The 15,917-nt window shown below is 48.7% G+C and overlaps 1 protein-coding gene across 1 annotated transcript in view; it reads left to right on the top strand.

Moving 5' to 3' along the window:
* Positions 1-15,365, top strand: part of LOC118160150 (IgGFc-binding protein-like) — an 18,769-nt gene extending 3,404 nt beyond the window's left edge. Inside the window, exons 5-16 of the mRNA XM_035314688.1 lie at positions 1,909-1,981; positions 2,764-4,011; positions 4,567-4,883; positions 5,480-5,810; positions 6,219-6,814; positions 8,017-8,581; positions 9,135-9,727; positions 10,154-10,727; positions 11,287-11,486; positions 12,006-12,386; positions 12,909-13,195; positions 14,849-15,365. Coding sequence (XP_035170579.1) covers positions 1,909-1,981; positions 2,764-4,011; positions 4,567-4,883; positions 5,480-5,810; positions 6,219-6,814; positions 8,017-8,581; positions 9,135-9,727; positions 10,154-10,727; positions 11,287-11,486; positions 12,006-12,386; positions 12,909-13,195; positions 14,849-14,906 — 5,223 coding nt within the window. The 3' untranslated portion in view covers positions 14,907-15,365. The remainder of the gene's footprint in view (positions 1-1,908; positions 1,982-2,763; positions 4,012-4,566; positions 4,884-5,479; positions 5,811-6,218; positions 6,815-8,016; positions 8,582-9,134; positions 9,728-10,153; positions 10,728-11,286; positions 11,487-12,005; positions 12,387-12,908; positions 13,196-14,848) is intronic.
* Positions 15,366-15,917: the final 552 nt, after the last annotated feature.

The raw sequence follows: 15,917 nt of genomic DNA, 5'->3' as shown, positions 1-15,917 counted from the left end.
AAAAAAAAAAAAAGAAAAGCACCAAATCTGGCAGCTCTGAGCAGTAACAATGGGTGCAGAAATAAAACCCTCAAAACACACAGACAAATTTTCCAGATGCTCTGATTTCATTACGCTTTCTTATAATCCTCAATTTTTCCCCATTTCTTGGCATTTTCATGCAGGGACATGAAGCCTGCCAAGAGCCCCAATGACTAATTTAGGGGAAAAATCCTAATTTTACGGGAAAAAAAAATCACCAGAATGACATTTCCCCCCCCCAAAGAAAAGGTGGTTGTGGGAGCGTGAACATGCAACGCAACACACAACGGAAAACTCAACACACGCTGGGTGTGAACACGTGTTTGTGAACACACAACGCACACGCTAGAGGCGTGCACGGCACGTGGATGTGCAAAACGCGCGTTTGCACACAACGTGCAACGTGCATGCGTGACGCACAAGCATGCAACACCCTGTGCACACAACATGCACGAAACACCCTCAAAAAACACCTGGGTCCCCAATTTCTCGTCCTCCTCCAAATGCTTTGCAAAAAAAAAAACGAGACCTTTTTGCAAAAATTCCCGCCTCCCTCCCATTTCTTTTTTAATTTCGGCTTTTTTTTTTTGACCTGTTTTTGCACTGATGGAACCTTTTTTTATTATTATTATTTTTTTTTTTTTGCATTTTAGCCCCATCCCAATTCTGCAGAACCCCTTGCCTTCCAATTATGAGGTAATTTCACCAGAAAAGATACTCCCTTTTTTTTTTTCTTTTTTTTTTTTTTTTTTTTTTAATTTTATTTTTTTTTAACCAAGACCTTTTTAGTGAATCAGAATCAGCCTGGCTTTAATCAAAACCATGCATTCTTTCCTGTTTTCACCTCTTTTCTCGCCAAAAATGATGTCAAAGCTCTGGGTGGGTCGGTCCCCCAGCGTCGTCTGCATTTGTCTTATATTTTCCCCTTTTCTGCAAAAAAGTGATAAAGGGAGGAGCTGCCCTGGGGTTACTCTCATCATTCACTGCAAGAAAGGATTTGAGGACAGAAAGGAACAATTTGGGGCTGGATAAAAATCAGAGGCAGGTAAGGCTCTGCTGCAATATAGTTAAATATATGAATATATATATTTGCTGTAAAAAGCCCAAAGTGTGAAAATTTGGCTGGAAATTCCCCAGATATCCCTGCTCCCTGATACTACCCTTGGGTTTGGTCCTGGCTGCAGTTGAATTCAATTGTTTCCAGGATGATTTTTTGGGGAAAAAAAGGAAAGGAAGAAAGGGAGGAAAAAGGAAGAAATGGAAGAAAAGGAGGGGAAAAGGAGAAAAAAGGGGGAAAGGGGGAAGAGGTGTAAAAATGAAAAAAAAAAAAAAAAAGGGAAGGGGGAAAAAAAGAAAAAAAGAAAAGAAAAAAAAAGGGGGGGGGGCGGGGAAAAGGAGAGAAAAAAAATATGAAAAAGTCATGGAAAAAGGAAAGAGAAAAAAGGGAGAAAAAAGCAAATATGCTCAGAGGAGGGCTTGAATTTTGTAAAAATCTGTGGGGAAGCAGGTCGATGTGAAGCAATGAATGGAGGTGAGGGGGGTCTTGGATGAAGGAGGCTCACATAAATGCCCAAAAAAGAGCAGATTCCAGGGACAGGTATAGGTGTAGGTGTGATAAAAAATGAGATTTTGGGGACAAGTGTGACTGCAACAAACTTGGAGACTTTGGGGATGTATGCAAGTGAAAAGAAAATCTCTTTTTTGTTTGTTTGTTTTGTTTTGTTTTGTTTGGGACATGTTTGAGCAGACGTGCAATAAAATGTTGAATTTTAGGACAAGCACAGGTGCGATAAAGCCCAGACTTTTGGTCTGCATAGAAACATGAGTGCAATAACAAAATTCAGAGAATTTGCTCGTTTTCATTGATTTATCACCTTCTGCAGCTAAAGTGCCATGGATGGCAGCCCGGGACGGAGAAAAGCCGATGTACCGCTGCGAGGCTGGATCACTGTGTTATGGGGTGAGTTCAAGTGGGTTTGGGTGCATCATAACCTGTAAAATCCCCTCCAAAATCATCTCAGAATATGATTTTTCAGTCCAAGGGGACACATCTTGCACCCTCATCCTGTGCCACAGTTGAGAAGAGACAAAATTGCCCCTCCAAAATAGGTAGAAAGGAAACCAAGGGGCACAGACCCCACCCAAGACATGTTTTGGGGTGGTTTGGTTTAAAATAGGGCAATTTTCCTTCTGATTGCCACCCAACCCTGTCTAGGACTGTCTCCATGTGCGGCCATCCATATTTCTACCCCTCTGACCTTTCTGAGAGGAAAAGAAATACTTTAAAAAGCCCAAATGCTCTTCAAATTCCTCTATTCAACATGAAACCCATCCAAAAAATTCAATTTTTGCCCCATGAATTAGTTGGTATTCCTACAAACAGATTTTCATCCAAATGAGAGTTGTCTAAACCTGTGTTCCTTCAAATCAATATTTGTTCTAATTGATGGGCCTTCAAATTTGCACTTCTCCCACTTGATATCCCTTCAGATCGATAGCCCATCAAAACAAGTCCATCAAACTGTTGTCTTCAAATCAATATTTATTTTAATCGCTGGTCCCTCAAAATTGATATTTCTCCAAAATGATCTCCCTTCACGTTGAAAATAACTGCTATTTCTTAACCACCGAGATTAAATCACGTGCCACCACAAGCCAGACTTGACTCTTGGTCCCCAGCTTGGGCCCCAAATCTGAGTTTGGGGGTGATGAAGGCACCAATGGCAAAATTTCCTTTTCCAGGTCTTTTTTCCCTGTTCAACATCGCAGCATCAGCTCCTCATCACCTGGGGAAAGAGTTTGTGGTGGCCTTCATGCAGAATGGTTTGCAGCAGACCCTCAACAGTGACTTCAAGCTGCTCATCAGGGGTTATTCGCCCTTCACGTCCGTAACCGTCTCCATGAAGAAGCCAGGCTTGAGGATGACGGTGCAGGTGACCACGGGGCAAACCGTCCTGGTGAAGATCCCGCCCCAAGCCGAGATGGTGGGGAGCAAAATCTTTGACAACACCGTGGTGGTGAGGGCCAACAATGCCATCTCCTTGGTGGCCATCAACGAGAAACCCACCTCGGCGGACTCAACCGTGGTGTACCCCGTGCACAGCTGGGACACGGAGTACCAAATTGTGACACCCAATGTGGGCACGGACCGCTACGGAGAGTTTGTGGTGGCCGCCTGGGATGAGCCCACTACGGTTGACGTGCACCTCAAAGCCACGGTGAATTACCAAGGCCAGTCTTACCCCCGGGGCTCAGTGCTCCCCATCAAACTGGAGCCCTTCCAAGCAGCACAGCTACAAAGCCCAGCTGACATGTCCGGCACTCGTATCGTGGCGCAGAAACCCGTGGCCGTCTTCACCGGCCACACCTGCCTGGCCAGATTTACCCAGTGCGACCATTTGATGGAGCAGCTCCAACCCGTTTCCAGCTGGGGCACCACCTTCATCGTGCCACCGTTGCCTTTCGACACTCAATCTGACATCGTCTACGTCTCCACCTCCCAGATGACACGCGTGGAGTCTCAACATGGGGCGAGCAAAACTTCTCGGGAGCTACGGCCTGGCCGGTCGACGCTCTACGGACTCCAAGCCCCAAATTCTTTGTACCTCTCTGCCAACAACGGCATCCAGGTCATTTTTTTTGCCGACGGGGGTAATAAAGATTCTATCACTTACGACCCATTTTTTATGACCATCCCCGATGTCTCCAGCTACTGCCACTCCTACAACATCTTCGCTCTGGAAGGGTACAATAATTACGCCATATTGATAGCCAAGACCTCGGAGACGGCTGGAATAATGTTCAACAAAACGCCGCTGGGAAATGTCGCGTGGAAGCCTGTCCCTGGCACCGACTACTCCTGGGTCAGGCAGAGCTTGGGTGGTCAATTTGCTGTCCATACGGTGGAGCACAAGACGTCCCCCTTTGGGTTGCTCAGCATGGGGATCCGGGAACAGAAATCCTACGGGTTGGTGGCTGTGTGTGATAGTGGTGAGTATCCTTTTGCTATCTCCACCTCTCCTTGCTCCCTTTTCACTTCCCTCCTCCACTGTATCAAAAGTGTGGTTGCTGTACAAGGCCAAACCACATGTGAACTTACTCCTCTGAATTGGGCGTCTCTAATGTTTCCTTTGAACCCCTGTAGCTAGTAGATGCTGAGCTCATGTCGAGAAAAGTGCCTAAAAATTGGCTCTTTGAGCTGAAATTCATGTTTTCTCTTGTAGCACAAAGATGGGAAGCTCTGAAAAATGGTAATTCAACCAACATGCCTCTGAACATCATTTCAACATGTGTTGAACATCATTCTGGGAGGGGATATTTCTTCTATGAGTAAATATATTGTCTATAAAAGGAGCCTTGAGCAATCACCACAGATGTTTACGTCTACATTTTGGCTGGTCAAACCTAGCCAGGATAAATCCCTGCTTTAATATAATGTGATCTGGTTGACCATCTACGGTGACAGCGACATTTGTGTGGCTCCCGAGGCCACATATATATCAGTAAAAGTTGGTCCCATGATTAATTGTGTGCAATTTCCTCTAGATCCTTGCAGGGCCATGAAATGCCGCACCAAGGAGACGTGCAAAATGGAGAAGGGGGAGGCCATGTGCGTGCATGACTACATGGGAACCTGCATGGGGTCGCAGTCCCTGCAGTACCACACCTTCGACGGGATGACTGTGGACATCCAGGGGGGCTGCACCTACACCGTTGCCAAATATTGTGGCAAGGATCCCACCCTGGTGCCTTTCGTTGTGGAGGAGAAGAAGAGCGAGGGCAATTTCAAGGAGTGGCTGACCAATGTCCTCGTGCACGGCTACAACATCTCCATCCACAAGGGAGAAGGTGGCAAAATCCAGGTGGGTTTTTCTGGGCTGTGGCGGTGTTATTCTGGACAAAGCCTTTTGTGGAAAGTAAGAAGTGTGGTGGGTGAAGCTGAAAATAAATTAAAAAATAAATGAGGAGAACCACCAAAAACACAGCTGGGCAATTTTGCATTACAAATCAAGACAAGGGCAATTTTTAGGTGTAATCCATGCTTCCAAGTGTGGGCATCTACTCCAGGGTGAAGTCAGTTTTATCCAAGTGATACACCAACCATGGGTATCTACCCCAGAAAGGCAGCCTAGGTGAGATATAAATCTATTTTTCAAGGTTAGATGAGGTTTCTCCTACCCATAAAGTTTGGGAATACATAGCTGGTTTTAACATAAACCAGATTTTACACTCAGAAATCAAAGGAGATGGTTCTCCCATGGCACACTTCACTTTTTACCTTTTGCCACTAAAACCTGTTGAGTATCTGGAGGGCAAGAGGTAAAATTTCTGGTTTAGGCTGCTAATTGCTTCGTCTGGAAAGAAAATTATCTTTCATATATGATTTTGGGGGTGGTAAACTCTTGGAAAATAAACCGTTCACTGAGATTTAGACCTTCTTCTTCCCCTTCCCTCCAAGGTCAACGACCAGCTCACCAGACTTCCGGCCACCCTGAAGGATGGGAAAATCCAAATCTTCCAAAATGAGGGTCGGATCATCCTGCAAACAGATTTTGGGCTGCAGGTGACCTATGACGAAGACTGGGCCATAATGGTGGCAGTACCCAGCAGCTACTTCGGGGCTACCTGTGGGCTCTGCGGGAACTTTAACGAGGATGCAGAGGATGAAATGAAACTCGCCGATGGCACTCAGGCTGCCAGCGTGGAGGACTGGGCTGAGAGCTGGCGAGATCCCTCCTGCCAGGATGATTGTGGTGGTCAAGGGACATTGCAGGACACGGAGGGCTGTGGTGAGCTTGGATGGGGGGAGGGGGGGGGTTCCAAAGCATTTTGGGGGAGAAAAAAGGGGGATCTATGCATGGTTTTGGTGCTGGGTACCTGGGAATTGCTGTCCAAGCCACTGAGTTGATGCTTGTAGGCATTAACTTGTCCGACATTTCCAGCACTGGGGAAGGGTTGTGTTGATCTTTTCACGCCAAACCACCCCAAAATCTGTCTTGTCTGACTTCAGATGTCCATAACATGCAGAATAATGTTGAGTTTTTTTCAAGAGCTGTCCTCATGGGATATCTTGGTGACCCCAAATTGCTTGTAGGCATCGACTGAGAGTCTCCAGTGCGGGAGACCAATGTCCCTCTGTCTCAGGAAGCTGCTTATCTCATCCTTTTTTAAGATCTTCTCAAATATCATCCCCACAGCTCAGAGGTGCCCCCAAAACAGCCACTTTGAGACCTGCGGGACGGCGTGTCCTGCCACCTGCGCCCACCCCAAAGCCCCAATGTCCTGCAGCAAACCATGCACGGCGAGCTGCCAGTGTGACGAGGGCTTCGTCCTCCATGATGATGCCTGCGTCCCAGCAGAGTCCTGCGGTTGCTCCTACAACGACCGCTCCTACAAGGCCCAGGAGGAGTTTTGGGAGGACGGGAGCTGCCAGAGCCGGTGTCGATGCGAGGCAGGGGGCAAGGTGGCTTGCAAGAAGTCTGGGTGCAAGGCCCATGAGAAGTGCACCATGGTTGATGGCGTCCCCAGCTGCCAGGCCAACAAGTACTTCACCTGCATCGGGACAGGAGATCCTCACTACACCACCTTCGACGGGTTGAAATATGACTTCCAAGGGACATGCATCTACCAGTTTGCTGCCCTCTGCTCCCAGGACCCTTCCCTGGTCCCCTTCACTGTCAAGGTGGAGAACAACAACAGGGGCAGCAAAGCCGTGTCCTTCACCAAAACCGTCACGCTGGAGGTCTACGGCAACACCATCAGCATGAGCCAGGAGCATCCCCGCAAGGTCAAGGTAGGTGGCCACCGAGGACCTCTTGCAACCCGCATCCAAACTCCTTATTAACTACATTGTCCCTCAAATCCTCTTTTTTAATTCATTCACACTTTGATGGAAGCATCAATTTCTGTCTGCCGTCTCCAGAGGGAGCCCTGAGCAGCTAGTTTGGATTTCTACACTTTATTTTTAAAACTGATTTCTTCTAAAAAAAAAATAGGGAAAGAAAAACAAAACAAAACAAAACAAAACACCACCCACACAGCTTGGTTTTGATGTGCTGGAAATGGGCTGGTTTTTGCTCTGGTGAGTTGAGCAAGTAACAAATATCCATGAATAATAAGACAAATACTTCCACATTCAAAAGCATCCACTTTGGTTGACGTCTTTGGCTTCCTTTTTTCTCGTCCCTTGTGGCTTTCTGAGTTAAAAATTCCTCTCTAGCCTGGCACCTGCAAACTGACATAATCAGTTTGGGAAAGGTTCAATTCCTGCCTTTTTTTTTTTTTTTTTTTTTTTTTTTTTTTTTTTTCAAAAAGGTGTGCTGTGACCATCTCTTTATTTTTCTGAGTAATCGTGCTTTCAGTGCCAGAGAGGACCCTTTCCCTGCAAGTCCTCCCTCTTCAAAGGGTTTTGAAGAAATACCCACATCATGAGCAATTTGTCTTTGCCTGGGAATCCTTCCCCTTGCAACGCTTTTTATGCAAATCCTGAGCGATTTGCACCTGTCTGATTATACTTCCCACGCAAAGGGTTTGCCCCAAACCTCCCATATTTGACATATTTGCATCTTTCAGGAAATCTTCCTCGTGCAAAAGGTTCCGTGAACAAATAAACTCACAAAAGCCCCACAGATCCCAAGTTTGAAGAAACACCCAAATCCGGATCGATTTGTCTTTGCCTGCAAATCCTTCCTCTTGCAAAACATTGTGTGGAAGCACCCAAATCTTGAGTGATTTGCATTCGGACACAAAACCCTCCCCCTGCAAAGGGTTTGCAAAAATCCCCCCCACGCTGCCTTTGCCAGCAATCCTTCTTCTGCAGTGTTTTGCAAGAACACTCAGATCTTGGCTGATTTGCACTTGCCCAGAAATCCTCCCTGTTTTTGCAGAAAAGCCCCATAAATCCTCCCCATGCAAAAGGTTTTGCAAAAACTCCCCAATCTTGAGCGCATTGCATGAACCCACCACCACCATGACCCTCTTTACCTCCTTCCCCAGCTCAACGGTGCCTTCGTGGAGCTCCCATTCACCCAGAAGGACCAGTTTGAGCTCTACCACAGCGGCGTCCATGGTTTCGTCCGCACCAAATTTGGCTTGCGGGTGAGCTTCGACTGGTACAGCTACGCGCGCGTCATCCTCCCCGATGCCTATGCCGGTGCTGTCTGTGGCCTCTGTGGCAACGCCAATGGCAACCCCAATGATGACTTCATTGCCCGGGATGGAAAACGTGCCAAGGATGAAATCCAATTGGCCGATAGCTGGAAGGTTGGAGATGTCCCTGGTTGCTCGGCTGGTTGCGTGGGGGATTGCCCAGTGTGCAACGAGGAGCAGAAACGACTCTACCGCGGTGATGGCTACTGCGGGGTGATCGCCAGGGCTGGGGGACCCTTCCGAAATTGTCACCGGGCTGTCAACCCCGGGACTTTCCTGGAGGATTGTGCCTTCGATGCCTGTCAGTACAAAGGACGCCGGGATATCTTGTGCAAAGCCATCGCCGCCTACATGACCGAGTGCCAGAGCAACGGCGTCGGCGTGGAGCAGTGGAGGACGCCGTCCTTCTGCGGTGAGTGGGGATGAAGGGAGGTTTCTCCCTCTTTTTGGCCAGAAAATAAGAGTTCAAGCCCAACTGCATGCTCTTGGCTTTGCTTAGAGCCAAAGGGAAGACAAAATGCCTCTAAAACTGGGTTTGTTTGCCTCACTCTCCACTTCTTCCAGTGCAACTACTGTATTGTCTCCCTCCATGTCTCCAAGGCCAGATGATGAGTTAAGATACAATCACAGGTGTGGGAAAAGTCCCTCAAACTCATTGTCAAAGCAAAACTCATCTTCCTTCATGCATTGCTGCAAAATAAGTCCATACTGCCCTCCACGTTCTTCCACGCAAGGAAGGAAAATGAAAAATAAATCCCTATTTCCCCCCAGATTCTTACACAGAGCATGGAAGAGAAATGCAAAATAAGTTTGCATTGCTCTCCGGAGCTGTAATGATGCTCCACCACCAAAGACTTGCTTGGATTTTCTCCTCAAGCCTCAGTGCAATGAGAGAAATCCTCTCCCTGATGTTTTTGGCTGCAAATCTGAGCGGGGCTTTGGATTTTCTCCCTTTCTGTTTGCAGCCCCTGTCTGCCCTCAGCATTCCCACTACGAGCTGTGTGGGAACGGCTGCCCGACCACATGCCGGGGCCGAGCCAGCCCCGAGGGCTGTGCATCAGCTCCGTGCACCGAAGGCTGCTTCTGCGATGAAGGTTTCGTCCTCAGCGGCGCTGAGTGCGTGCCGGCGAGCGAGTGTGGCTGCGAGCACCGGGGCCGCTATTACAAGAAGGGCGAGGATTTCTACGCCTCGTGCCAGGAGAGGTGCATCTGCAAAGCCAACGGGGTGGTGGAGTGTAAGGAAGCCTCCTGTGGTGCCCACGAGGAGTGCCGAGTGGAGGACGGGGTGCTGGGGTGCTACCCTGCCGGCTACGGGCGGCTGGTGGTGTCGGGCGACCCGCACTACGTGACGTTCGATGGGAGAGCCTTTGACCTCCAGGGGTCCTGCAACTACGTCCTGGCACGGGTCTGCAAGCCGGAGCAGCGGCTGGCCAACTTCTCGGTGCTGCTGGAGCACGATGTCAGCGGACGGGGCAACGTGGCCCTGACGAAGAAAGTGGCCGTCTCCATCCACGGGTACACGGTCAGCATGGAGAGGGGTCGGAAGTGGGAGGTGACGGTAAGTTGGAAGGGCCATGTGCCTCGGTGCATGCAGGGATGAAACCAAACACCTTGATGCACAAATGCACGTTAAAAAATATATATATATGTATAAATCAGTGCATCCATGAATGCAAAAATCCCTTCATGCGTGCAAAATCTTTGCTGCATGCAAAATCTCCCCACTGGAGTCAGGATGTGCACACGTCCGTGCAAAATCTTGGTGCATGCAAAATGCCCTGGCCAAATGGCCAACCCCCTGCTAAATGCATGCATGAAAAATCCAGCGTTGCACACGTGCGTGCCGAGTCACGCCATTGGGAAGTCAGGATGTCCTCATCCCTCTGCACGCTCGCGTGCAAGACCCTGTGGAGCATGTGTGCATGCAAAATCTGTTTCATTTCATGCACAAGGTGCACAAGGGCATGCTCCATCCCCATTTCAGGTGGACGGGGAGCACTTCACGCTGCCGCTGGTGACGGAGGACAAGAAGCTACGGATTGGCCAAGAAGGGAACAACATTGTCCTCCAGACCGCCGCCGGCCTCCGGCTCCTCTACAACGCGGCCACCTACCTCCTCATCACCATCCCCGAAGCCTACCGGGGCCGCGTCTGTGGGTTGGGTGGCAACTTCAATGGGGACCCCGGTGATGACTTCCAGCTGCCCGGGGGGTCCTTGGCGAAGAGCACCGAGGAATTTGTCACCTCCTGGAAGATGCCAGCAGAAGATGGAGCATGCACTGACGGTTGCAATGGCAATGCTTGCCCCGTATGCGATGCTTCTGCCACTGCTCCCTACAGCACCGGTGACTCCTGCGGGCTCATCCGGGACCCAACGGGACCTTTTGGGACGTGCCACCACCGGGTGAGCCCGGTGGAGTATTTCCACCACTGCCTCCATGACGTCTGTGCTGCTGATGGTGCCCGGGATGCCCTGTGCCACAGCCTCCAAGCCTACGCCGCTGCTTGCCAGGCTGCCGGGGCTGAGATTGGAGGATGGAGAACGGTGACTTTTTGCCGTAAGTGCTCTGAATTATCCCCATGGAGACGCTTCAAGCCCTATTTTCCCCCCTGATCCACAGTTCCCCGCATCAAAACCCTCAAATTTTGTGATTGTGTCCCCGCTTTTGAGGCAAACCTTTACCATCCGGATGAAGATGATGTAAGAATGATCTGCATAAAATCATGCAAAGCTGCTTTTTGCTTAACTCCCTCCCAGTCCATGAGATAGCCTTGAAATGCTTTCAAACCTCACCCAAAAAGCTCACTTGAAGGCTTCAATTGCCTGTTTCCCACCCAAAATACCCTGAAAGAAATTTCTGCCCGCTACCTCCAAAACTTCAATATTTATGTCAAAAGATTTTGAAAGAGGAGTCCCTCTAATTTGCTTCAGAGGTGATCAGTGGCATGCAGATGCTTTAACTTGGGTGATAAAAGCAGGATTTTATGGCTTTATCATCTTTTGGAGCTGCCAGAGATACCCAAGACCATCAACTGTGCATGGGTCTTCCAGCCCTCTTTGTTTCAAGCAAAAATGATTTTTGGGGGCAGTAATGGTATTTTTTCCTTTCTTTCCAGCCCTCTCCTGCCCACCGCACAGCCACTATGAGCTCTGCACCCGTACCTGCGACTTCACCTGTGCCAGCCTCTCTGTGCCAGCCCCATGCAGCTGGACGTGCTTTGAGGGATGCCAGTGTGACGATGGGTACCTCTTCGACGGAGAAGCCTGCGTGTCCCTGGAGCAATGCGGCTGCGTGCACCAGGGACGGTATTTTAAGGTGAGGTTGGCCCTCGAGGCTTGGCCTTGGTGCTTTTAGTGGAAATCAGGTTGAGGAAGGACTGTGGGGTGGGTTGTCCCATCTACTTGATTTGGGGGGTTGATGGGGTAGATTGCCCCACTGTGTCAATACAACAGGTTTGGGGTCTCAAGCTTTAATGAGGTGGGTTGTCCCACCTAGATGATGCAAAGGATGTGGGGGGTCAATCTTTGAGGAAGTTGCTTGTCCCGTCTAGTCAACACAACTTATTTTGGGACTCAGTCTTCAGTGAGGTGGATGGCCACTTCATTTTAGGGACACACGTCCAAAATCATGCAATTAATAGCATCCTAAAGTGCCTATTTTGCTCCACTGGACTGCAGGGTGATTTGTTTGTTGACTTGCACAAATTTCACCCAATAGGTCTCATGGTTTTTCTGTCTCTTTGTGGGACATCTCCCTTCTTTGAAGCAGGGAGGTCTGGGGGGTAGTTTGGAGGTGGCATCCATGTGGACTAACCTCTGAGCCTTTCCTTTCGAGGCGGGAGAGACCGTCGTCTCCAACAACTGCTCCACGAAATGCAACTGCCACCCCTCCCGGGGACTCATCTGCGAGGCCACCCGGTGTCCCCCAGACGAGGTCTGTGCCACGCGGGAAGGGGTGCAGAGGTGCATCAAGCAGGAGGGCTGGTGCCGGATCTCCCCGGGGGCCTCCTTGACCACGTTCGACGGTGCTGGGGGGAGGCTCCCCTTCAGCGGCACCTACAAAATCGCCGCCCTCTGCGATGAGCGGTCGCCCAACTGGTTCAAGGTGGTGGTGGAGGTCAGCGAGTGTCGGGATGATGGCATCCCAGCCGCCGTGGCTATCTTTGTCTTCTTCCGCGACGCTTTCATCACCGTGAACAACAACATGGAGGTGTGGGTAAGCCGGAGCGGGGCATGGACAATCCTTGCAGTCAAAGAAGATGAGAAATTAAATTAAGATGCAGAATTTGGGTGGGATTTACCCACTCTTCCTCTCAGTCCTATATTCCAGAGGATCACTAAAGTTAGTTTATCTCCTGGGTGCAAAATCTGAGATTTCTGGCCCATTTTAAATTACTACTTCAGGATGAGGTTGAAGGTCTCCTTTTGGGATAGACATTGAGAAATTTATGTTGAGCTGGGTAGATTTGCCCAAAGAAAGACATTCAGCAGCTGCAGTTCAGGGACAAAATACTGCCCAAGAGTGTCCAGCATGACTAAATAACTAAATAACTCAATGACTCAATGACTAAATGATTTCATTTCCTTGATGAAGTTTTAAAGGGATTATTGCTCTAGTGCAGTATGTGGTCCCATTTCCCATGGAACCTTCAACACCAAGATCATTGCGTTGACCTGCATCGCTTTACAGGGTGGTTGGGCATTTCTAACCCATTTCTGGCATTTTTCATCCCTGCAGGTGAACGGTCTCTTCACCCGCCTGCCAGCGGAGGTGTCTGAAGCCATTTCCTTGAGCACGGCGGCAGGGAACATCACCATCTCCCACACGTCAGGGTTGGACGTGCTCTTCAGCCCCAGCGGGGAGGTGACCTTGACCGCAAGGGCCGCCTTGGTCAACCGTCTCTGTGCCCCCTGCGGCAACTTCAACGGGGACGCCAGCGACGACCTGAAGCTGCCCGACGGCCGCACTGTGAGGAACATAGCAGATGTCATTGATGCCTGGAAAGCCAAGGATTTTGCGGGATGGTGAGTAACTCCCAAAGACCTCCCCCAAAAATGTGGGTTGGTATTTTTTAACCCCGGGCAAGCAAGAGGGTAGGGAACAACCTCCGTGGGGCATCAAAGGGTTGGGCAAGGAGGCATCTGGAAAGGACTTCTCCATCTTCTTTGGTTTCATCCACAGCGACTGACACACAAACCCAAGGAAATTATGCTGGTAAGTGACTCTGCTCCTTTGTTGTCACGTCTCACGCTACAAACGCCCCTTCAGCCCCATGGTTGGATGAGGCTTAGTGTGATCTACACTCTCTAATGAATTCCCTGAGTCACTGGGGTTCTCTGGTGCCTCGGCATGGGCCGGTGTTAGAGGCACGCGTATGAAGAGTAGACTCCCAGTGCATTAGCTTTGATGTAGGACATCCTGGATGAAATGCTTTTTTTGGCCATAATCCTGATGATCAGTAAAGATTTATTTGTAAAAAGAAAAAGCTGTGCAAAGATCAAGCTGAAAAGTGGTACCACAGTATCTCATGGGATGTTTTCTGCTTCGCTATGCTCCTCAGACCAACATTTTCTCCCTGTGAGAAGCAAAGAGGAAAGAGACAAATGCAGGGCGGTTTGGCTGAACAGCGGTTTCAGTGAATAAAGAACAAACTTGCCCAAAATAAGGTGATTTTGCTAAACACAGAGTGATTTTGTCAGAGCCATCCTGCCAAATACAGAGTGATCTTCCTGAATACAGCGTGATTTTGTTGAATATAGGGCCATCTTGCCAAATACAGATCAATCTTCCTGAGTATTGTAATTTGACAAATGTACAGCAATTCAGTGGAAAATAGGGTAATCAATCTTGCTGACTATAAAGTGTTTTCACTAAATATAGAGCAATTTTTTCAAGTATAGTGCAGTCTTGCCCAATATAAAGCGAGCTTAGCAAACAGAGCAATCTTCTTGAACATGCCTCGATCTTGACAAATACTGATTGATTTTGCAAAATACAAAGTAACTTGTTGAATACAGAGCGATTTTTCCAGTTAATGAACAGTCTTGCCCAACATAGAGCCCTTTTGCCAGCTATAAACATTTTGTCGACTTCAGGGCAATCCTGAAGCCATTGATGAAGGGCGATGATGATGCCTCCAAGGGCTGTTCCATCTCCACCTCCCGCTTGCTTGCCTGCACGCCTTGCCCTTGTGTGCCCACCAGCTTGCCCTCACTCCACTGCCTTCCCCAGCCCTCCCACCATGCTGCTTGTCCTGCACAGCACCTCCGCACCAATGCATGACACCCCAACATGCCCTCGTGCAACATTCTAACCCCTGCCCTCCCTCCGCTGCGGGCTACGAGGATGATCCTGCAGGACATCAGACAAGGTTGCCTTAAGGGGGTGGGGGACGGTGAGGGAACTGCAATTTTGGGGGGCGATATCCATGATGTGGAGGATGAAGGCAACAACACCTGAAGTTGGTAGCCAGGCTTGGAAGCTTTTCCCTCAGTCCCCTGCATTGGGATGGGATTAGCCCCATAAAAACATGGTTCCATTGAGCAAAACTCACCTTTTGGGAAGGGGAAAATGCAACTTTCCTCCCTCCTGGTGGGGATGCGATGAGGAAGAGGAAGGTCTAGTGGTTCCTCTTCCAAGGGGGACCCTGATGGCTGCCCATGTTTCGTCTCTTCCAGCCGCGCCTCCAACATCGTGCGGATGGAAGTGGAAGCCCCCGTCTACCCCGTGCAGTAGGTGAAACCATGAGGGGACAGAGGCAAGAGGAGAGTTTTCACACACACCAGCTCATGCACTTCTTGTAAATAGTCCTGCAGAGGTTTTCACGCATATAGAAGCACCAAGAAACGTCTCAGGTTGAGTTTCTGCAAGTGCAGAGGGAAAACTAGCACTGAGCTATGACGGATGTCAACGGTAGGAGGCAAAAAAAAAAAAGGCCTCAAATTGGTGAGAAAAATAAGTTTTTTTTAAAGGCCTGATCTACTTCAGGTAGAGCTCAATGCTGAGATGACTCATCCACACCGGAGCGGCCTGAAGGAAAGCGCAATAAATACCCCGATCCACAATAAGCACAAAATGGAGGGTGGCAGACCCAAATCCCTGCCATTTTTCCCCAGAAATGCACTGTTCCTGTTGACTGTTTTCAGTATAATGCTGCCTGCTGTTGGGTTAAAAATAAACCTTTTTTACAATATTATTATTATTTTATTTTTCGCATTGCTTGGGGTGGGTTTTGGTTTATTTGATGTTTATTTGTTTATTTATTTATTTTTGCTCTGCAGTTCCTGGGGTGAGGGGAAAAAAGGGAACTCTCATTTCCATTTCCAAATTCTCCGTTTCCATTGTTAGCGGGGAAACACCTCAAAGTTTTGCTCATGGTGAAACAACCCAACGTATTTCTCAGAGGGAAACATCCAGATTTATTTTCCATGTTGGAACAAACCAGCCTGATTATCAAAGGGAAATAACCCAATGTTATTCTCAAAGAAAAATAAACCAACGTAATTCTCAAAAAAAATTGCCCATCGCAATTCTCAAAGAGAAGCAACCCGACATATTTCTCCAAGGGAAATAACCCGACATATTTATCAAAGGGAAATAACCCGACATATTTCTGACAGGGAAACAACCATGTTTATTTTCCATGTTGAAACAACGCGACATAATTCTCAAAGGGAAACAAGCAGATTTATTTTCCATGTTGAAACAACCCATTGTAATTCTCAGAGGGAAAGAACCCAACATAAT

This window comes from Oxyura jamaicensis, unplaced genomic scaffold (genome assembly GCF_011077185.1).
Source record: "Oxyura jamaicensis isolate SHBP4307 breed ruddy duck unplaced genomic scaffold, BPBGC_Ojam_1.0 oxyUn_random_OJ102133, whole genome shotgun sequence".
In the NCBI taxonomy this organism is placed as follows: Eukaryota; Metazoa; Chordata; class Aves; order Anseriformes; family Anatidae; genus Oxyura; species Oxyura jamaicensis.
Note: the sequence above shows the minus strand (reverse complement) of the source record. Positions and strands in the feature narration are given on the sequence as shown.